Raw genomic sequence first — 23,283 nt, forward strand, 5'->3', positions numbered from 1 at the left:
TCACAGTAATGTGAAGTTACTAACAACACTGCCAATCCTGTGAATAAAATGGTCTTTACACAACACTTCACTCAGCAGTAAGATATACGTTTTGTTCAAGGTCCCATGGAGCATTCACCAAGCTAGAGCACATGCTCAGCCACTGTCAAGACAGCTAAAGGGATCCCAGGTGTACAGTGTACAAATCTTGCTCTTTGACCACAAAGATGCTTGGAAAAAATCATCATACATTTCAAAGCTAAATCGCATATGGAACCAAAAAGGAAGCATAAGGGAAAATAAAAATATATTTGAACTGCATGAAAATGAAAACATAACATCAAAATTGAAGGGACACAGTCAAAGCAGTTCTTCAAGGAAAATTGATAGCATTAGTGCTACAAATAAGGGTATTTAGGCACCCTTGTTAAAAAAGAAAAAGGACTTAAATCACTGATCTCAGCTTCAGCCTTAAGAAACTAGAAAAAGAACAAAGCTCATAATAATCAGAAAAGGATTAAAACAAGTTGAGTTAAATAACAAAAAGGAGAAATCAATAAAATTGAAGACAAATGATAGGGAAAATCAGTGAACTAAATTTTGTTTTTAGAAGATCAATAGTATTGACATTTTACTTGCCGAATGGATCCAGTAAAGTAAGAAAAACACAAGTTATGAACATGAGGAATTTGAGCTGTGGCATCACCCATAATTCAAAGGATACAGGAAATACTATGGAAAGTTTTTGGAGTAAATTTGACAACTTAAATAAAATTTTAGAATTCCTTGAAAGACAAAAACTAGCAGTTCTTTGAAGTAGGAAATGGGTAACACAAATAGACCTTTAAGTAGAAAACAATATGAATTTATAACTAGAATAAAAACTCACTTCATAAGAAAATTCCAGTTTCTGATAGCTTCATTTATGAGTTTTCCCAACATTTAAGAAAAAAATTACCAATTACACACAAATTTTTCTAGAATATCCCAGAGAAGAGAACGTTTCCAAATTAATCTTATGAGACCAGTGTTTCTCTGATGGCAAATCCAGACAAAATAATTACAAGACTCCATATCAATGACGACTGTGCACGCAAAGAATCTGAACAAATTTTGGCAAGTAAAATCCAATAGCATATAAAAAGGATAATACATCATGACCAAATTAATTTTATTCCATAAGGCAAGGTTGTTTTGATATTGGAACATCCATTTATTCATCATATTAACAAATTAAACAAATGATCACCCACGTAGATGTAGAAAAACCATTTGACTAAATCCTGTATCCATTTTTATTTAAAAAATACAAACTCTCAACAAATTAAAAGTAGAAGATTATATCCTAGACCTCACAGGGCATCTCTGAAGAATGTAGGACTGATACTATATTTATGGTTAAAACCAGACTTTTTCCTGTATAAGCTCAGAAATAAGGCACAGATCTCTCACCATTTCTAGTCAGCCTTGAAGTATGAGTTCATACTAGGTAGTGCACTCAGGCAAGGAAAAGAAAGAAAAAGCATCTTCTCAGCTACGTGTATATAGATGTATGAATATATATATACACTCACCATAGATGATGAAAATAATGTTTTACGTTTTTAGTTAATTTAGTAGATTTTTGAATCATTTCTGAAGTGTTATATTATTTGATCACTATAAACTTGCAGTCATGAAAACAACATAGAGCTGGAAAACAATGACCTAATAGAGGTGGTGAGTCTGCTGTGAGATCAGACCCTACCTGCTGGCTTGAGGGGCCCCGGATATGCACCACCTGGTTCCCTCCTCCTGGCCAGAATCAGAACAGTTGGAAAGAAGAAACAAAACACCACTTGACTAAGAGCCCATCTTGAGGCTGGCCTCCAAGGACCCTGAGCTGAATCAGTGGCTCTGAACGCCTCAGTCCGGGCCCCTCCTGGGTTCACTCCTGCTGATCCACGGGTGGGCTGCACCCTCCTCCTTTCATGTGAGAGCAAGCCACTGTCCAACGCTGTGGATATGGCTCCACTGTGTCCTCTGAGGCTCATGTGGTGACATTTAAGCCCCCCGGAAGGTAGGGAGGGGTGAAATTGAGCCCTGCCATGCTGAGAAGCAGGGCTCCGGAGGTGGCAGGGAATAGACCAGGTGGTCAGTGTGGAGCCCCCAAGGCTGAATCCTGGGACTTTGGGGGAAGAGGGAGAGAGATCCCAGAAGATGTAGGTACATTCACAAGTGCCTCCCCTCCCTGGCTGATCCTCTGAACCACTTTGGAACACTGCTACCAAGAACTCCATCACCAGGTGTAGTCCCTCCACCTGAGCCCTCCAGATCTGGAAGTCAAAATGAAACTTTTCTTTGCTGTTTTATAATCCCCCTTCTATGGCATTGTGCTATTGGCAACGGAAAGTCACTACTACTTTCAAACAAGCCGCGGCTGCCCTGGTTTCCCTGAGTGACATTCCTCTTCCCTTCCATTAGCATCAATGGCCCCCAGGGTCTGCGGGCTTCACTAGCCATGATCCTCTGTCCCCTGACCCCCTTATGTTTCTTCCTTCAAAATGGAGCGAGCATGGGAGGAACAACTCGATCCTTGTTCCCTTGGATCTTGATTCTTCAGTTTTACTATCACTGATTCAAAGTCCACACAAGTCCAGGGTAAAGACATGTCGACTCCAAAGGAACCGCGGGACTTGAATTGCAGCTGCGTTCCTAACGCAGCCGTAGGAGAGAAGGCCCAGGCCCTCGTGACCCTGGTGAAACGACTCATCACATTTTCTGAATGAATCGCACTGACTGCCACTGACCCTGATCACTTTGAAGGTTTATGTAATGGAATGGTTATCAGTCTATGATTTAATTTTTCCTCCCTTTTTGAATATTAAAAGCATTAGAATTTCAAATGGCAACAGATTAAAAACAAGGAAAAAACCCTCTGAAGACAAATATGATCACATACATTTAAAGTGTTTGTTGGCTCATATACTGAAGGGTTTCAGTTCTAGAGTATCTGGAAACGTCCAGCATGTTTTACAGATCTGCACGTAGACCAGTCCTGTGATGACTGAGAAGTCATGTAAATTAAAAGGGCAGAAGAGTTAAACAAAGTGACAGGGTGGGTGAGGGACAACCGGCTTTCACACAGGACCGAGGCCTACCTGAAGTCAGAGCCTGCTCTTCTGCCATTTTCTGGAATCCCAGGATCTGGACACATGTCGGAGACCAGGGCCACGCCGCCTTGACTCACTGAAACAGAGAGAAGCCATGTGAGGATGCGGCACAGCCCCGGGGGAACACCAGGGGATGAGTTCAACATGTGCTCTAGGAATTAAGACAGCTTAGCCCATTAGAATAGGCCTGTGTTCTTATTCAATATAATCGAGGCTGCTTTCCAATGAAAGATTGAAAACGTCTTTAATTTTTGCTTTTATCTGTGGGACAGACCAAAGCTTAATTAAAATGCATGTGCTTATTTCAATCATCCCATGTCACACCGAGGAGCATGGCAGAGAGTGGCAGCAGTACACGCATGCCTGGGCTCACAAAGATGGCCTCAACCCGTCCCCAGGACGAGCAGTGTAGAAAGGGCTCTGCCAGGCCTTTCAATAGAGCCTCCTATTGTATCTTCAACCTGACTTGACTGTGCTTAGCCTTGAACGAAAAGGAGAAGTGCACTCCTTGCACCAGTGTGCAGGTTTGAGTCTGGAGCCTCTTCCAGCAAGAGCTTGTCCTCCTGCTGAAGCCTGACCACCTCAGAATGACCGCTGAAGGACCCACGTGCAGGCTGCATTCAATGGCTGCCACTTCAACACCCATGGAGTCTGTCTGATCCAACCAAGGCCCTTGCCTCTTTCTTTCCAGAATTCGCCTAACAGAGGGCTTGTGAACCAATCCAACTTAATGGAATAGGGGTGTATGTCCACAAAATTGCCTCTGAAAGGCATCCCTGGTGCTGGTAGAGGACATCTCTTCTTTACTCTTGACCTCACTGTGCCTGGATTTTGAAATTTGAACTTCAGGGCTGTTGTTGGAGACCAAGGGAAGAAGCAACAACATGTGATAGATCAAGAACCTTGACCCTCTATGTCGTCATCGAGGCTGATCACCAACCTGTAAGAGACCCACTCTAACCTTACACACAGCTGGATCTCTCCGTGTTTACCTTAGTTTAAACCCATTAATAGGTGATTCTATTATTTGTAGCCAAAAAAGAACATACAGATTCAAGTTCAATGAACTCCATGTAAGTGTGATAAACCCAACATGATCCCAAAGACATATTATAGCTGAAGTATTGAAAGACAAAGAGAAGATCTTGAACGCAGAAAGAGAAACACAACGCATCACCAACAAGCGCTCTGTAATGAGATCATCAGCAGGTTTCTCAGCAGAAGCTCTGCAGGTTTGAAGGCAGAAAGAAAAACACAGTTAACTAAGAAGTCTTTCTCCAACAGAACTGTCCCTTCAAAGTGATGGTCTACATGATCATAATATGTGATCTTATAATACTTAGATCATAATATCAAATAGTGTTAAATTATTGCATTTTAAGGTTGTTACATAAGTTCCACTTAAGTTAACCAGGCAAAAGTATGAAAAAATTATAAGAGAACATTTTAAGAGAGAAATTTCAGGGTCATTGTAAGGACAAATCATTTGTATGATATACTTTTCATGTTTTGATGATCTATAATCTGTCTAAAAATATGAAAAATGTTTTACAGGAGACATTACATCTGGAATAAAAACCATAGAGAAAAGACACTTCCATTAATTCTATCCCATGACATATCAAGGCACCAGAAATTTGGCTCCCTTCATTAAATACTCTCAGTTCAGAAGAAATGTCTTTTAAATTTAAGACATTTGCAGATTAACAATGAGGGAGTTCCTTATCAGCAGGCCTTCCCTGCAAGAAAGCCAAAGTGAGTCCTTCAAGTTGAAACAAAAGGTCACAAGAGAGGAACTTGAGACCACTTGTATTGTGGATTGATGTGAGGTGTCCCCCAAAAGCTCATGTGAGACAATGCAAGAAGGTTCAGAGGAGAAACCATTGTGTTAGGAAAGGCTTCACCCAATCAGTGGATTCATCCCCTGAAGTAATGCCTGAGTGGATGCTGGAGGCGGGTGTGGTAGGCTGGGGAGGTGGGCATCGAGGGTGTGACTTGTGGACATCTATTTCTGTCTGGCCAGTGGAGTCTCTCTCTCTGCTTCCTGATCATCATATGAGTTGATTCCCTCTGTCATACTCTTCCTCTGTGATGTTCAGCCTCACCTCAGCCCTGAATGGAGTCTGCTGGACCTCTGAAACCATGAGCCCCTAAATAAACTTTTCCTCCTTTGCAATTGTTCTGGTTGGGTCTTTTAGTCACAGTAGGCGAAATAGCTGACTACAACAACATGAACATATAAATTTCTCCAGTAAAGAAAACAGATGGGAAAATGTAAGACTAAGCATTATAGTAATTTTGAGCTGCAATTTCACTTTTTATTTTCTTCACTGTTTAAAAGACAGTGCAAAAAATAATTATAAATTTTTGCTAATAGATACATAATACATGAAGACATAATTTCTGACATCAATTGTATAAAGTAGGGGAAGATCCCTGAGGAACAAAGTTTATGTATAGTATTAAAGTTGGTATTGATTGAAAATGTTATCATAATTTTAGGCTGTTATGTGTAGTCTCCATGGTAACAGCAAAGAAAATATTTGTAGAATATGTGTAAAAGGAAAAGGAGAAAATCACTATGTGTTAGTACACTGCAACAGTGACTAAGCACAAGTGTACTCAGAGATGGAGGAAGGGAAGCAGGGGCTGTGGGCCATGCAGGCCACGCCCGCAGGATGGTAGGAGACAGTGCGCCCAACAAGCTGGCTGTTAATTCCATGGACTGCACTCACTGTGACAGACAGAATTCAGCCTCATCTCCATTATGCATTGGATCCATGAGCCCCAGAACCATGTCAGGAAGCAACCGTGTTCACAGAGAGGCTTCTGAAGTTGTCATTAGGGGGGCCCAGGTCCAGTATTACTGGTCTCCTAACAAAGGAAGAAGATACTGGGGCATGAACACACAGAGGAGAGCCACGCAAAGACCAGAGAGACAGCCCCCAACAGCCAGGAGGGGAGACAGAAGGGACCAGCCCTGCTAGCAGCTTGGACTCCCAGCCTCCAGAAATGTGAGGAAGAATGGTCTGCTGCTGGAGCCCCTCAGTCCAAGCTGGGCTGTCACGGTGGCCTCCACAAACTAGTACCTTCCCTAACCCAAAGGCCAATTAAATAGCGACTTAGTAAACAGCAATCCAACTGAACGTTGTCCACAAGAGGAGACGCACTTTTGATCTAAGGACACTGAGAGGCTGAATGAAAAGGAGTTGACTTCACAGAGCTGGAAGGGAGGAGGGAGGCTCCTGGGCGTGGGGCGGAGGATGTGGAGGTACTGGTTAAGGGGTGCAGAACTTCTCACAGGTGTGCAGAAAGTTTCACGATAGGTGGTGTGAAGAGGCCCAATGCCGTGGGACGGTACGTTTAAAAGGGTCACATTCCATGTTTATGTTCCTTACCTCTCCCTTCCTCCCTCCTTCCATATCTATAGAGTCATAAACAGATATAAACACAGAGACAGACAAATAGAGACAGGTGGGACATGGATATGGACATACAGGTATAAATGCAGACGTGGACACTACCACAGATACATACCTGTAGACAGAGACAGACATGTCCCTCCATCTAACAGCTGGGTTCTCCAACGCCAGCATTTTATAGTCTGTCTCACAGGCTAGGGTGAAGTTCCCAACCAGTAGGCAATGGTCTACCACAAACTCTCTAAAATCGATCTCCTTGATGCATTTAGAGTTAGTACTTTCCAACCCAATCACATCTTTCTTCCTTCCATCTCCAGCTAGAAGACCCCTACCTCCCGTCAAGCACGTGACAGGCGTCTCCTCAGGGTGAACGGCCGTCTGGTTTTTAGAGGTTGTGCACTCTTTCGTGGCCCTGGTTCTCTACTCTCTGTCCTCAAGGTGGTCTAAACCACCACACCAAGCCTGTGAAAAGGTCTACTTGTATTTCTTCTTTTTTGAACATGTCTATATGAAATAGTAGTAAAAAGAGAAAAATTGGAAGTTTTCATCCAAGCTAGATTAAAACATTCTGGATCTTTTAAAAGGTAATACTTTTAAAAGGTAATTCACTTATGAGAACAGAAAAGACCCTCAGTTGGAAATCTGTGAGAGCAGAGAATGCCCTGAACAGACAGTGGAAGACACCAAGAGTGGTGAGCCGTGAAATACCGTGGTTTTCTGGAGCTGGGAGAGGTAGACGAAGTGAGCAGGGGACAGAGAAGGCAAGGTGACAGATAGGGCATGCACAAGCAGAGGAGAGACGCCACAGACCTCGCCATCAGCTCCCACACCCCAACTCCTCTGATCCCTGCAATCCTGGAGAGGCCCCTGTACACTCAGGGTCCCCAGAGCCCCAGCGGTCTCCCAGGGAGGAACTGCTGGCTTAGCAGCAGCCACAGCTCACTCTGCTGAATGTTACCTTTTCAAGTTCACAGGACACGTGCCACGGATATCAATAAGCACATTACATTTTAGTCAAAAGTTTGGAATTTAAAACTCAAAAGTGACACTATTCCCTGGAGAGGTCTGCCATGCACCAGTGACTAACGCCAGCCACGCTGCAGAACGGCAGAGGCTGCTCAGTTGTAAGTGGGAGCCCATGAGAGACGGGGGTCTGGCTCTGCAGTGTGTGCTGCAAGTGACTCAAAGCGTGCCAGGCCACAAGGCCTAAGTGCATATGCAGAAGGCTTCCTAAGACATGCCCTTGCTCCTCAAGGAGACGTCTGTGACTGCCAAAGGTCGCCACTGGCTGTATGTGGAACGAGTTCAGGTCGAGCAGGACCACAGTGAAGTAAGGGTAGACAAGGAACATAGGCATTCTCTGGGATGAGGGAGAGGGGAGTCGTAGATGGGGTGGTAGGGTGTACAAAGGTGCAGTAACAGGACATCATTACAAGTAAGTGACAAGAAGAACTCTGCTGATGTCAAAAATTGAATATATGACCTTTGCTAGAAACTCCAGTATCACACATATTTTTAAATTTTTACACTTAATGCATACAGGTGACCTATGAGTTACTGATATGAAGCCCATTTTACAGATGGAAACAAAACTGAGACCAGATTCATGACCCAGTTGATAGCAAAGTCCAGGTTCCTCTCCCCACACTGGTTGCAGTGACCCTGAGAGAGCAGATGTGATGGGCTCTGTGGACCCAGGAGGCCAATGCCTGACAACAACTGTTACTTTCAATGATTTCTTTTACAAAATTGATGTATTTAATAATAAAAAGATACTGAGGGTCAAAAAAGGAAGTAAACAGATGTTCTCATTTATATTCTCCAACAAATACACACCTGGGAAACCATATGGATCCACCATGAGCCTTTAGCTCAAACCATCTGGTAGCAATTTCCTCTCATTTAAAAACTTGGATTCAAAGGCCGTCCACGCAAGGACACTGTCCACCTTGGATGATTGTAGCTATGGAGGGGCTGGGGTGCTGAGTCTCCCTCCCTGTGAGGTGTCATTCTGAGAAGATCCGTAGCTTATCTCTGGGACAAGTGATTTAAGTAAGAGCCACTTAGCAATTCCATGTTTTTTACTGTCACGCTCCTGTCATTGGTTGCATATTCTATCATTGATCCTTATTTCTTAGCGACTACAGACACATCTTAACTTGGAACAAACTGATCATTTTAAACCTTCAGAGAAGAGACCACGTTAAGAAGACTTGCACAGCACGCATTTTAGTTGAAACGCCTTTCCAGCAAAGGCTCCTTCATCCTTCACCTGGAGATGAGTGACAGCCTGTTCTAGGGCATCTGTTCGGGAATACCTTGGAATTCAGACTTTCCTATTACAGCGCGTTTGAAACAAATCAACACTGATACTTTTCCTTTGACATTTAGTCTATTCCGTGTGTCCTCACAGAATGAGAAGCACCCTTTTTGATGCAGTTCCCCTGTGATTGGCAAGAGGTTTTATCTCAGCAAGAGAGAACCTCTCCCATACCCACACTTCATGAGCCACAGCCGGAATACAGGACCACGTCAGTGACGACACTACTAGTCTAGCAATTTCTTCCATGAAGCTGCAGCAGGATTACATTCTCTTTTCACCCAGGACATTTCAACATGTCTAACAGAACTTCATACCTTTCTCTGTTTCTGTTGAATATTTAGAGTCTCTATCAGCAGTCTTTATCCCCAGCAGTGAACACATGTCTATAAGCTTGATATGAATATGTAAAATAAGAGTTTCTGAAATTTGAATGATAAATTTGTATCAATGCACCCTTAGGGATTTTAAAGGATGGTCTCAATAGAAATAAGTTCCCAGAAACACCTTGCCTTCCTGTGTCTGGTTTCAGAGCTCCAGCTGTACCTACCAAATGGCAGTCTAAGTGAGACCTAAGGGCTGGTCTTCCCAGGTACCTAACTCACATGCACCTGGCATTTTCTCCGGCTTCTCTCTCGGGTCCTGCTGTACATCATGATGCACCTTATAAAACACTTGTCAGTGGAATGTCTATCATCTTAAATTTTATGCCTGGGTTTTACTCATGTTCTTCACTCCTGTTGCCATAGACTTCAAACTCTGTGCTGTACAGTGATTTATTTTTAAAAAACATATTTTAGATTCTTATGAAATCCCCCGAATACATTATTGAGAATCTAAAAAGAAAGCTAATGATTCTATTCTATAATAAGTGAAGACTATTGGCATTCAAAACCTTCAGTTTTTTCAAAATAATTCCCTCCCGGACTGTTTTGCTACCAAAGAGAAAAACAAGTAAGTATTTTATAAGGACTCTGATAGTAAGAGCTATTCTTCCAACTGAAAAATCATTGTTGCAGCAAAAAGTTCAAACAAACAATACTTTTTACATATTTTCAATTAAACCAAATGTTTTTTTAAATAAAATAAGTATATTGTAGTATAAAATCAATGTAAGTGAGCTTAAAAAAAAAATCAATGTCACTGTTTTAAAGAGCCCTGTTCACTGCCCACCACTATCTGTCTGGTCCCTCACCACTCTCCCAGGCCTGCCCTCCAGTGGAAGCTAGCAGCACTGAGCAGCTGTGGCCCAGAGTGGGCACTGGCTCCCAGGTGCAGGGCCCACAGTTGGGAGGGAGTGGCCTGAGGCCTACCACCATCATTTTCTCCCAGTCTATTTTTGTATATTTCAGGACTCTGAATATAAGATGCATGAATAATTTTCAGGGCTCTCTCAAAGAAATCTTACCTGATGCCTAATTATTAATGGTCTCCTAACAGCATGAATAACATTCAACTAGAAATAATTTACATTGCTTTACATGGAATCTAAGAGGCCAGAGAAGTAAATTTGAAAGGTAGGAAGAGAGAGAGAATCTTGAACTCCACATATAATATACTTGATTTCATAACACATACACATATAATATCTAATACGTATACAATATCCCTATTTAAATCTTATATTTAAATATTTCACATTAAATACAATGCAATTAAATCTCAAAACCTGTTTGTCAATTCATAAATTTTTAAAATAGGAACTACTCTATCTGAATAATGAGTACCTAGAGATAATTTCTTACTGATAGTACTTGTCAGAATCTTTTACATAAGTATATTCTAACACAGTTAATATAAATGATATCAGCATATATAATTTATGAATATATTTTATCACTTTAACTTACCTGTTTTTAAAATAACAATTAGAACTTTATTAAATTCTATAGATATAAAAATGCAAGTAACATAAAAATAATGGAATTTATATAAATATTTAAATTTATAAATATGTAAATGTATAAATATATAAATACTATTTTTATAGATAATTATATTTTCAAATTCTTTGGTTTATTAATATTTTATAGTATTAAGTATATAAGAATGCTTAGAACTTTTTTCTGCATTTTAAAAGAGCAGAAAATTCATGTTTTGAGAATTTTTGTGATACATAGTTTAACATTATAATCAACATCAATAAATCCAATTGATTTGGTCACTTCAAAAATCTGTCTCAGAATTTTCTTCTGTATGTTAGTCAGATACTTTGCAAATGAAATCAAGAAAGAGATCCAAGTTTGAAACTGCTATAGATTCAACTTGCTATAGATTATCAACTTGCAACTGTTGATAATCGTTTTGAAAATATATAGCTGCAAGACCCTTAGGAGACATCGTAATTGCCATACAAATGATGCAATATGTGCCTAGCATTTTAGTTTCAAAATTAATGTAATATTTTCTTAAAGAAGTAATGGCATAAGACTTCTAGCCTGAAATCATTGAAATTCACTGAAAAAATTAGGTAAGTGAAAATTATGCTATTCATTTACATAACCTCAATTGAACATGTCAATTGCTTTTACTATGTTCTGAATCATGGCAAACTGTGTGTTTCCAGAATATAAAGAATAATGGTTGCATAGTCTTTAATGTGATAATGAGACATATATAAATAAAGATTGTTGGGGTAACTGTTTAGATCTGCTTCTCCATCAGAGAGCAGTACTCCACCTGATCCCAGCTGTCTATCTTCAAAATCTGCCTGTGGGCCTTTATTTTCTAATCCACCATTGACCCTCACTGGAACCCATAAGTTTGGCTGCACTGGTCCTGCCAGCCGGGATGTTCACAAACATGTCGGAGGCTGGGTATGCAGGGGGGCTTCTGTGGAGAACCAGTGGAGCCAGGCGAGGTGTGGCCCAGGGGAAGGGCACACCCAGCGGCTGACTGACTCTCCACTCGCTGGTGTGCTTTCCTCAAGGTGTGCACCAGCATGACCCTCAGCACATCCTCCTCTGTGGGGTAGGGATGTACAGTTATGGGTACACAGTTATTGACACTTCAGAGAGATGTCGATTTTCATCGTCTTTATGGTACTTGCCACTGGAATACACTTGAATGACACCTCTATAGGTTTCCTTACAGAACTAGACTCTGGTAGACATTGAAAAGAAAAGGCTTGGGCTCATTTGGTAAGATCTTTCCTACTGAAATAGCAAATCGTATTTCCTAAAACATGAAGGAAAGTACTTAGGGATAATTTTTAGGGAAAATAAAATGTAAAATAAAATAGAAGTTCTACGTCAGAAAAAAAAATCAAACAAATTTAGTGTTAGGTACACTGCCCAAATCCCTTTAATTAGCATAAGTGAGGTCTAGAAAGTCTAAGCAGCTTTCAAGGAGAGGCAGAGGTGAGATGAACAGAGGTGTCTGGTGGTTCCAGGACCCTGGGCACGTTTAGAAATATAGTGAAGCACATCACACACCTGGTATCGCTCATGCAGACAATGGCACCAGAACACCTGCTGTCTGCTTCTCCTGCAGAAGCCTGGGCTACGTTCTGGCAGGGTTCCTTTCAGCTCTCATGAGCCACCAGTCTGACTCTGATTTTTTCCTTAGGGAAATTTAATCCAGGGAGGTTATAACACACGTTTGCTTTGTTAAAGATGAGGAAGCTAGAAAATGCCACAAGACAGGCAATGAGCATGTGGTAGGACAATATCACACTGAAAGCGACAGGTAAGGCTCACTTGTTTTAAATGGTTATTTGCCTTGTATCAGCAAATACTCAGAGTCAGAACTTCGCAGTTGTCACTCAAAAACCAGTGTGGACAGTCTCCTGACTGAGATACACCTCCCTAGTGCTTGGGAAGCCATGCCTTTCTATTTGGAAGTGAGGCACATGGAACTCTTGGCTTTACAGTGCTGTGTTTGCTTCCTACGCTGAGCACACATGATGACAAACATTGTGAGGGATGTGGACGTGTTTTTTGAACAGGTCAGGCATTTTTATTCATAAGAAACCCAATAATTCAAATGATTATCTTTGTGCATTGCAGTAATCGAAATCACCATGGAAATAACACTTGAAAGTAGAAATAGCAAGCTAATCGTAGCCAATTCACTTAAGTTACTCAGGAACTGCTCAGCTAAAAATTGATCAGGGCTGGTGCTGGAGATCTGCCCGCACCTGGGAGGCATCCGCTCTCCTGGGTCTGAGAAGACCAACGCTGAGCAAGGCCAACGCAGGGAAACGGCCAGTTGCCAAGGGGGCTGAGGCTCCGAAGGAAGGGACAGACACTGCTGGAGAGCTGCCTGGCGTGGAGGGTGTCCGATTTTGGATGGGTCCGGGCTGGCCTCTGAAGGGCGATGGCATTTATGGGGACAATGTGAGACAGGAGCAGGTGATAGCAGATTCTGCAGGGCTCCCCAAGTGAGCCGCAGACAGACCAGGGAAGGAACAAGCCTAGCGCCATCAGAGCACCGTGGGTGGCCAGAGCGCCCAGTCCACTGAAGCTGGAGAGGAGTGAGGGCCAGATGGAGCCCCCGCCACACTGGCAGGAGAAGGTCCCCTCGCCGTGTTGACTGCCCCACTCTGGTTACTCCTAGAGGACAGGGGTGGAGAAAGCCAGGGAGGGGCACAGTGGCCAGGAGGGAAGGTGGCCGCGTGTTGGGGCCACATGCTCACTCAGAGAGGGGAGAAGTCGCCAGATCTGCACTGCCTGGATCCGGAGTGAAGACCTAGGGATTGGCTTGCTTGCCAGGACTGGGGAGAATGGCCAGGTCCGTCTCCAGAGACGGATGAAGGACCTGTCAGCCACAGTGTGAGGACATGGAACAGACAAAGACCAGGGGAGGTGCTCCAGATTTGACCTCTTAGTGTCAGAAACCAGCCAACAGCCAGATGGACACATCAGCTGCTCTGTTGGGCACGTGTGTCTGAACAGGAGGAGAGACCAGCAGCGGAGACTGGGGCTTGCTGGCGCACAGATGAGATCAACCTGGAGTCAGTGCTGGGTCCACTGGACCCCACACGGCTCTGCTACGTGCAAACCCCGCACCCCTCCGGACACACGCTGTTCCCTGTGCCTGGGCTGCTCGCCAGCTGCAGTTTCACACGCCTTCCCCTAGCACTGTAGTCTCAGCTAAGACGTGGCCCCCAGGGCCGCAGATCCTGGGCACCTGCCCCTGGAATCAGGCCCTCCCTGGGCTCCTCAGCCCACTGCCTCCAGTGCTCTCAGATGACACTTAGCACTATGAGAAATCACACCCTTTTCCTTCAGGACTCTTCCCACCACAGAAGTCAGGGGCAGCAGGGAGTCTGCTGTTGTTTCTGTCTCCAGCATCCGTACTCAGCAAGAAGACTACACATGTGAGCTGATGACCCACAGGTAATGAGAGACACTGGAGCGGTGTGCGCCTGTGGAGGCTGGGAATAAAACGTCAAAGAGGCTGAGGAGAAGCAGGCAGGTGGGATGTGCTGTAAGAGGGGTTTCCAAGGCAGAAAGGGCTGCCAGCAGTTTGAAATGATACCAAGGGGCCAAATAAAGGGAGAATCAGAGAAGTCATCGGTCTGGCCACACTGGGACTAGCTGGAGTTTGAGCAGCCCGGTTCTGGTGCACTGATGAAAGACTGCAGTCTGCATGTGGAGGCAGGGGCTCGTGCTTGAGAACACTGGGTGGCGCTTGATCAAATACGCTCGCAGGATTCATCTCTCAGTGAATTGGGAGTTCCTACCCGGTGAACTGGAACTCTCCCCTGGTCCAGAGATAACCCAGGTGTGTGTATGGAATCCTAACCAAGGACACTGAGCTGGAGCAGGCTCATCTTTCTCCAAACTGCAGCTCAGGAGCGTCTCCAAGGGAGACACTATGCACTTGGGAGAGAATGTGGATCCCATAACCATGAATGGACTCAACATCCAATTCCCATTATTTACATAAGAAAGCACTTATTTTTCCATTCAGATTTTGTGATTGCTGATTTTATTATTACCAGGAGAAAATGGAGCAGGCACTTTGTTTCAAGTTCTCAGCAGAGAAAAATAATTATTTAAAAAAATTAAAAGGAACGTTGCAAAAACCAAGCTCTCAGGCAATACATTTTTTTAAAGCTATGCTATTTATTGATAGTCTTTTACTAAAAATTAAATTAAATTTTTCCAGTGGGAGGGCAACTTCCTACATCAGTAGTGCGGCGAGGAGCGCCTCTCCAAGCCCTCCCTCAGGACCCTATTCTCTCGCACCCCAACGCCCCTCTCCACACCTACTTCAAAGAGCTACTGAACCAAAGCTAAAGACCACCCCTGGCATTTCCATCTTCTCGGAGGTTATTTTTAATGATGGAAACACCAACAGTTCTTAGATCTATCTCATTAGACTGCCATGAAAAAATCTTAGACCGTGGTATGTGGTGTGTGGAGTGCTGAGCAGAGTGAGTGGATGGGAGGGTGGGCAGACCTGTTTGTGTGGCATGAGGATGGAACCCAGGGTTGCTCTACCACTGGGCTACATCCCCAGTCCTTTATAATTTTTATTTTGAGACAGGGTCTTGCTAAGTTGCTGAGACTGGCCTTGAACTTGGAATCCTCCTGTCTCATTCTACAGAGATGCAGGGATTACAGGAAAATGCCACCTCATCTGGTTTCTTGTTTTAATGCACTAAAAAGGAGAATACTGAATCTACTGCATAATTGCAACACTAATTCTCCTGAAAAAATCTTTGATTAAAAAACTAAGCAGACCACGAACCCTGGGTGTTTTAGTCGGCTATTTCACTGCTGCAATTAAAAGATTCGACCAGCACAATTATGGAGGAGGAAAGGTTTGAGAGGTTCATGGGTCCAGAGGTCTAAGTCCATAGAAGGCTGCTCCATTCCTTGGGGCTGGAGGTGAGACTGAACATCATGGCAGAAGAATGTGGCAGAGGGAAGCAGCTCACATCATCAGGAAGCAGAGAGAGAGAGAGAGAGACTCCACTCTCCAGATACAAAATACATACCCCAAAGCCATGTCCCCAATGAACCACTCCCTCGAGCCACACCTCACCTGCCTCCAGTTACCACCCAGTCAGTCCCATCAGGGGATTAAATCATGATTGGGTTAAGGCTCTTACAACCCAATCGTTTCTCCTCTGAACCTTCTTATATTGTCTCCCGTGTGAGCTTCTGGGGGACACCTCACATCCAAACCCAAACACTGGGCCCATCCATCAGTCATATTGCATGCAGGATGTTTCCCGATAGAAAGAGGAGGCAGGGAAGCCACCTCCTCTGCCGTCTCTGTCCACCCCTGCGTGTCTCCTCCCAGTGCACAGGCGTCATCTAAGGTCACTCTGACATCAGAGGTCATGTCTGTGACCAGTCGTTCTGCCTCAGAAGGAAACCCTGAGAAAGGGAAGGCAACATGACTGGGCAAGAGGATCTAAAAGTCAGCCCCGTTCTGGAAGAACCAACCCATCTTGCGCACACCTGGAGAAGTGGGCATCAGCACGTGGGAGGCCTCTTTCCTCGGTGGATGCCCTCTGAACTGGTGCTTCTGACTCCATGCCTGAGCAGCTGCAGTGCTGATTATTTATAGTTGCTGACAGCTTCTTTTTCATATTTCTCATCTAATTTCCTATCTCTGAGAAAATTAAGGACAAATCCTTGAATATATAACAAGCTCTCTTTTTCTCATGACTCTCAAACAAAACACGATCTAAAGTGTGTGCGGTGGGTATGACTTAAGTTACAGCGACAGTGCAAAGACCCACCTAGGTGCTTGTTCACAGTGCACCACCCGAGACCCGGGAGGGAACCTCAGGCCACTGTGCCCCAGCAGCTCTGGGGAGCCTTGTTCCCTAATGAGTTTGTAAAACAGGTGAGGATGATGATGCGTGTGCTGCTTCTCTCTGAGGGACCCAGCAAGGCCGTGTAGGTGGGGTGTGAATGCGGTCCTCTCCCAGGTCAGAGGTTGGAGGGAAATGCGGCAGAGACTAAGTGTGGCCAAGTGCTGCTTTGGGAGTTAACAGACACACAAATCATGCTGCTTCCGCTACTTGAGTAAGTGGCCATCCCAATTTTGAAAAGGTGAATTAAAATGTCCTAATTTATCAAATAAATGTCAATGACACATATTTTCCAAACTTGAGATGTGAAAATATTGTATATGAACCTAAAAACATTCCATTACCCCTAAATGAGAATGGAAATGTCACGCAGAACATTAACTGTCACTGAAGCAGCCCAACGCGCGTGACTTTAGAATCATCAGACATCATTTCTCAAGTATCCATTCCGTGCTGAGTTTATAACGAGCCGCACATTGTCTTAAATACTGTGAAGATCACAGGAACAGAGAAGAAATCAACTATTTCAACTGTGCAGAGTGAATCATCCCATTTACAGACGCTTCCGTATGAAGTGCAATGAGTAAGCAGTCCCTCATCCAGAACATGCACACAGTTTTCCACCGGCATCTCTGCCAGTGCAGTAAAACCAGTCTGGGATGCCCTGTCCTGCGCATTGAAAGCCTGGTTCTTGTTCTCCAGAAGGGGATCGCTGAGGCCTTGGGACGCCTGGCCTGGATAGAATACCTTTGCTTAGGAGGGTCCTCTGTGCTCCCCTGTAATTAAGAGAGCCTGTGCCACATGGTCTGATGATGTGGCATCAGAGCATCTTCTGGAGGGGCCAGAGGCCAGACCAGAAGTGTGGGCAGTCACCTGGGCCTATGCCACTGACCCTCAAGCAGACCCAGGATGCCAGGGCCCAGAGGAGCCCCTCTGTTGGCAATGCTCTGTATGTTGGCGCACATCACTACCGGGACAAGGTGGGGGGACAAGGGGACACACCTGATGTCTCTGTCCCCCACACCCCAGATTTCAGCCCTGTTCTCGGTCATAAGCCAAAACCATTTATGTGATGCTCTCGGGAGTTCTGAGTTCCAGTGAGCCGTTCAGCCTGCGACGGCCTGGGGACCCCTGCACCACACTGTTGGCATCATAAAGACCTGAATTCAGATGTCTGACTGCCTTACTGACTTGAAGAAATTACATGATCTCTTTGGATCCAAGTTCTAAGATTTGATAAATGTTACCTATTATAACTTCAGGACTGTTCCTGAGGAACTATGATAAAATAAATAAAAGTACTTGCCAGGAAGCACAAACTGAATGGTTTCATCTCACCTAGCTCAAGAAAACGCTTTGTAAAACTGTGATATTGCATTGCTTCTCATGGACTGAACACCATCCCCTGACCCTGTGATTCAGATGCAGACCTAGCTATCTGAGGCAGAGGTGTTCAGCAGCAGTCTGCGTTCATGACCATGCTGCCCGCAGGTGGAGCTCTCTGGGGGAGCACTGTCAGGCATGCCCCAGGCCACGGGCTTGACCCCCAGCTCTGCAAAGGCACACGCACGGGTTGAACCAAGGAACCAGGGCTGGAAACAGACTGGTTCTTCAGCACAACACCTTCTTTCTTCTAAGTGATATTTTTCCTTCATATTTCACCATACTTCAAAAACCTACTGTAGCATATCTTGGGTATTAGTACCAGGTATTAGAGCCAACAACACACTAAGTAAGTATATAAGAAAAAAAAAAAAAAAAAAAAAAGTGAGCGATCCACATGGAAAAATACACATCAGTCCAGGTCTCCGTTTCCAGGTTAGCCGCCCTTGCTCAGGGAGAGCAGAGTGAGAACGTGAAGGCTGGGTGTGTGCTGAGGGGCTCAGCCCCCCCCCACAGGCTGCACAGGACTTGAAGAAATAGCAGAGGGTGTGCTGCTTCTCCCTCCCATGGACAGTCTGGTCAAGTCAGCATCTGCCTTTTAAAAATCCTCAACTGTCTGTTGAGCAGAAGTACGTGTAGGCTGGGCCGAGGGAAGTGTTTCTCTCCGCAGAGTAGAAAGTTAACAGATAGGAAAAGGCCCAAGCCAGGAGAGAGAGCGGGCCCGGGGCTGGACCCAGAGCCCAGAGCCCGCCACACCAATGCCAACATGCACAGGTGACCAGGACTACGTCCTCCCCGGGCTGGGGCCCCAGGAAAGCTCCTGCAATGCGATCATGCTACGAGGAAAGTGGAGTGAGTAGAGGGAAGGAGGCTCAGGACAGCCTGAGACGATTTTCTATTTCTTGGTAGGACGGAAATCCAGAAATGATTTCTGGAGGAGGAAGCCAGGGTCACATTTCTTAAATTTCTAGATTGTCTTCCCTTTCCCATTGAGCATTACCTCTGGTTTACTACAAAAACTACTGATGTAAGACTGCCCATTCGAGCCCAGGCCTAATGGGCCTGCTGGAGGCTGCGCACAGGCTGCTGGACTTCACAGGAACAGGAAAGAGTGAAGGTCAGGAACCCCAGGCCCCGTGTTGGACCACTCCACTGGCACAGAACCGCGGAGGGAGGGGCACTCCCTGAGAGACGCCAGTTGCCACGTCCTGCCGGACAGTGCTTTCCCCGAGGAGTCAGGCGAGTTCAGGGTTTAAAAAGAAGAGGAGCGCAGGGAAATGAAGAGGCCGTGCTGCCCCCCATGCAACTGGACAGAAGCTGGTTCATCCACGGCCTACACTGGGAAAGCCCCTCGTGTGTCCGCGACTTCGATGTCCAACTGAACGGTACAGGAATAGCCACTGAGGACGTGAAGGACAGCTGAGATGCAGAGAACAGGAAAATGAGGAGACTTGGCTGCCACCCCTGGTGGACCAGCCGGTGGACACCTCGCGCCTCTTAACTAACATCTTAAGATCCCTCCATCGTCATGAGTCCCCATCCCTTCATTTGAAACTTGTCTGCTGACATGGACATAATGATACATGGAAAACGTGAGGTCCTGGCCAAAGGCCAAGCCCTTCTGGTTCCCATGAGCTGTTTTCACCTGTTCGTTGATTCAGACACTTGTTCTTTCCCACCTTCAAGTTTGCATCACATTTCCAGAGCCCAAAACAAAAATTCAACCATATTATTATTATTATTTTTTTTTTTGCATAGAATGTCCTCAGTATCTTCATGGGGCCCATGTTACCGTGTTCATCTTCTGTTAACCCTGGCTGACAGCTGGATGAGGACGGGGAGGTGTTTGCTGTGCTCACTGTGACAGCTGGCAGGTGCTCCACCGGTGCAGCTTGAGGAGATGAGGAGGGGCGGCGGCCGGAGCACCTGCAGGCCTGCGAGAGCTGTCTGAGGATCCTCGTCTGTCCCGCCGACAGCTGCTCTTTCCTCCTGTCCCTTCTTGCAAAAGAAGCTTTGCTGCGAGAGGACCGGCTTCATCTGGAGGCTGGTGCAGCCACAGCACTCTAGTCAGCAGGGAGAGCAGTGTGCCCAGGACAGCCGAGTCCAGGCAGAGCCAGTCCATGGGGCCCCTGGCTAGCCTGGAACCTCCAGTCTACACACACCACGTTTAAACACAAGACTGTGAGATCGTTATCTGCAGTTTATTGAAAGCACTGCCAACTATTCAATTACGAGCCCAAAGGACTCTGGCAAGGATGGTCTTGGTATCTAGGGTCTGGCAGGTCCCAGGAGGTCCTTCACAGCATGTACTCAGGTGGTCTGCGAAGCCAGCCTTCCTGCTAAGGTGGATTTCCTTGGATCACACCTGTGGCATCTGACAAGTAGGAGACTGTCCATCTCTAAGCCTCGTTTCTGATATACCGGGAAGACATTCACTGCCCATGAAGTCAAGGCTCCCTAGCCCTGTGTGGGGAAGGGGTTGTTCCCAGGGGGCTGCAGGGCCATAGAAGAAGACTTTGGGGTGTGGAGTTCTCATTCCATGAATGTTTAAAAACAAAAATGCTGTCAGTTCAAGACCCAAGAGTGTCCCTGATTTGTTAGATGGAGCCTTGTTTGTGAAGGAAAAAGAGCCAAATCACACACCAAAACAGCTTCATAGAGTTGATCTCATCTTTTGACTTCATGAATGTTCAGTGCTGGGTTTACTTCCCCATCAAGAGTGGCATCAGAGGCTGTGGTTCAGCAGGCCTCTGAGAAATCCTGAAGGAGCTGAGGGAGTCAACACGGGAGGCTGGCCAGGGCCTGGGTTTGTGAAGCTCAGGGGCAGCAAGAGCTGCCAGTGGCCTCTTCCACACTGACACTCACGGACCCCACACGAATCCAGGGGAGTGGAGAGCATGCGGCTCTCCTCCGCAGACAAGAAAACGCGTCCCACAGGGCCCCAGCCGGCCCCTCGTCCTGGTGCCATGACTTCAGCTGGAGACGGTCTTGGAAGCAGGTTCTTCTCAACGCCCACACCGGTCCTCCTCCATTATCAAGTGGCATTTTTTTTATCTGATAGGATATATAAAGCCTCACCATAAAGTATGATTTGGCCTTTTGGGTAAATTATTTTATTTCCAGCACTGTAAAGGAGTGGATGAAACTCAGAAAATCCTTTTAAAATCACAATTCCTACCTCTGCCATGAGATGCTTCTCATCCCTCTAGAGGTCAAAAGATTTGTGAGAGAATAGTGATGCTTATGTCTACGCAGGAATCCCAGGAAGTGCTTCACTTTTGCCAAGGCAGCCAAGAACTCCACAGGAGCCTGGAGTGGCTGCCACCGCGCTCTGCAGCGGGGTGACCTGGCCCTTCTTCAGACCCTGATTTTCCTATTCTTGATGTACTAACCTCAGTCAGGTTTCAGGACTTGAGCAATGTGTGTAAATTATCTCAGATAAAGGTAAACAGGAAAAATCAGCACGGAGTGAACCCGGGAGCAAACAGGTGAGAGCTGAGTACCTGCAAGCCAGAGCGCCCTGCGCTGGTAGAACACGCACACCTGTGCCCCGGGGCTGCCTGAGTGGAGTCTCACATGTGTGCCCGACCTGTGAGGATGTGGCCGTCACGTCCAGGGCCAGCATCCGTGTCACAGGTAACCCACACACAGAGGGTCAGAGGATGAAGCCCCGTAAAGACTCAGGCGCTAGGGAATCTACCCACTGGGACAGGCACTGGGAGAGATGCGGCAGAACTCGCCCTTCCCCGCCTGACCCTGTGACAGGGGATCACCACCTGGAACGTGAAGCCTGAGTCAGCTTCCAAATCAGGGAGCCTTGTGGGCTCCAAACCTCTCAGGTGAAGACCACGAGGCAGGCGGTGACCCAAGGCAACCGGCAAAACATACCGCTCCTGTCCCGAGGAACACAGCTCACATTCAGGCCTCAGAGGGTCCCCAGTGCGAGTCCCCAAGAACATAAGTCGCCCGGAGAACCGAGAAAGCAGTCAATGGCAAATGGAGAAGCATGGCATGGTGAGCAGGGGCGGCTGGGGACATGGCTCCAAAGGAAGCAGAACATAAAATAAGCGGCTTAATCTGTACCCATAAATAAAAGAAAGGCCAGAAAATACTGCTGGAACAAGAGGGTAATAAAACTTTTCAAGCAGAGTTGGTAAATACACCTAGCGGCACCTCTAGAGATGAAATATAAAGTTTTCAATGTTGAGTTTCTAGAGATAAAATCACATAATAGGTGAAACTGAAATAAAAACAGACAGGGAGAGGCAGGATGCAGAGTTAACAAACTTAAAAATACATCTTAAGAAATCCTGTGGTACTGAGTGGGGGTAGCTGTGGATCTGAGCGCTGGGGCATAGGAGAACAAGTAAGTGGTCTGGAACTGGCCTGAAGGACTTCAGAGGGCAAGTTAGACTCCAGGAAGAAGCAGCACTTACACGGATGCAGGAGACCCACAGCCAGAGCTCGGGAAGGCATAGGAGTCCACCTCAGGGACGGTAGTAGACATCCAAGACAGGCAGCAGACCCGAGAAGCCGCTGAAAAGAGGTGGGGGGGGGCACAGAAGGAGGGCCAGGTGGGCAGTGCCCCTGGAAACTGACCCGCCACTCACGGGGCCCTGAGCAGATCCACTTGCTCGGCCTCTCAGCACCTGCCTGGCCCCTGAGGCTGCTCATCTTGAGAGGGAGGAGGGGCGAAGCTCAGGGCCACTGCATTATCCGTCCTTGGTTACCTCCACTGCTTTTTCATTCATGAGTTAGTGAGCTTGATTGGTTTGCTGTCTGAGCAAGAGCTAAGATCTGGGTAAGATGAGGCAGAAAGAACATTTTAAAAGAGAACAGCAGCATGGATTGATTGTGTTGTGCTCAAGAACTGCTAACAACGAACACAGGACACCGGGAGTCAAAGCCGCCTGAGGTTTACCTCTAAGGAAAGTCTGCAGGCTGTGTTTTCAACATTTCGGCCACCCCAGACCTGAACCTGGAGCTCTGGACCTGGGGTCACCGTCTGGGCTGGAAGCGCTGACCAGGTACCGGTACTGGGAACCACTGTTCCTAAGAGGGTGAACGCCCTGGCTGGACGGGCTTCCTGAGAGCTTGGGGCTCCAGCTGGATGGCTTCACGTTCTGTCTCACTCTAGAAGTTGCAGCGTGAGGCCTCCTACGGTCCAGGAGGGCTCATCTGCAGAGCCCCGATCTTAGAGCGGAGACAGCGAGGAGAGGCGACACCCACCGAGAGACTTTTTGCACATCG

At 46.0% G+C, this 23,283-nt stretch overlaps 1 protein-coding gene across 1 annotated transcript in view; it reads right to left on the reverse strand.

The window, feature by feature from the left end:
* Positions 1 to 23,283, reverse strand: part of LOC306662305 (CUB and sushi domain-containing protein 1-like) — a gene marked incomplete at both ends in the record, with an annotated part of 367,327 nt that overhangs the window by 40,668 nt on the left and 303,376 nt on the right. Inside the window, one exon of the mRNA XM_079141802.1 lies at positions 3,120 to 3,207. Within this exon, the coding sequence (XP_078997928.1) occupies positions 3,120 to 3,207 (88 nt within the window). The remainder of the gene's footprint in view (positions 1 to 3,119; positions 3,208 to 23,283) is intronic.

The sequence above is a fragment of the Sciurus vulgaris genome, assembly GCF_902686455.1.
Source record: "Sciurus vulgaris genome assembly, chromosome: 5".
NCBI lineage: Eukaryota > Metazoa > Chordata > Mammalia > Rodentia > Sciuridae > Sciurus > Sciurus vulgaris.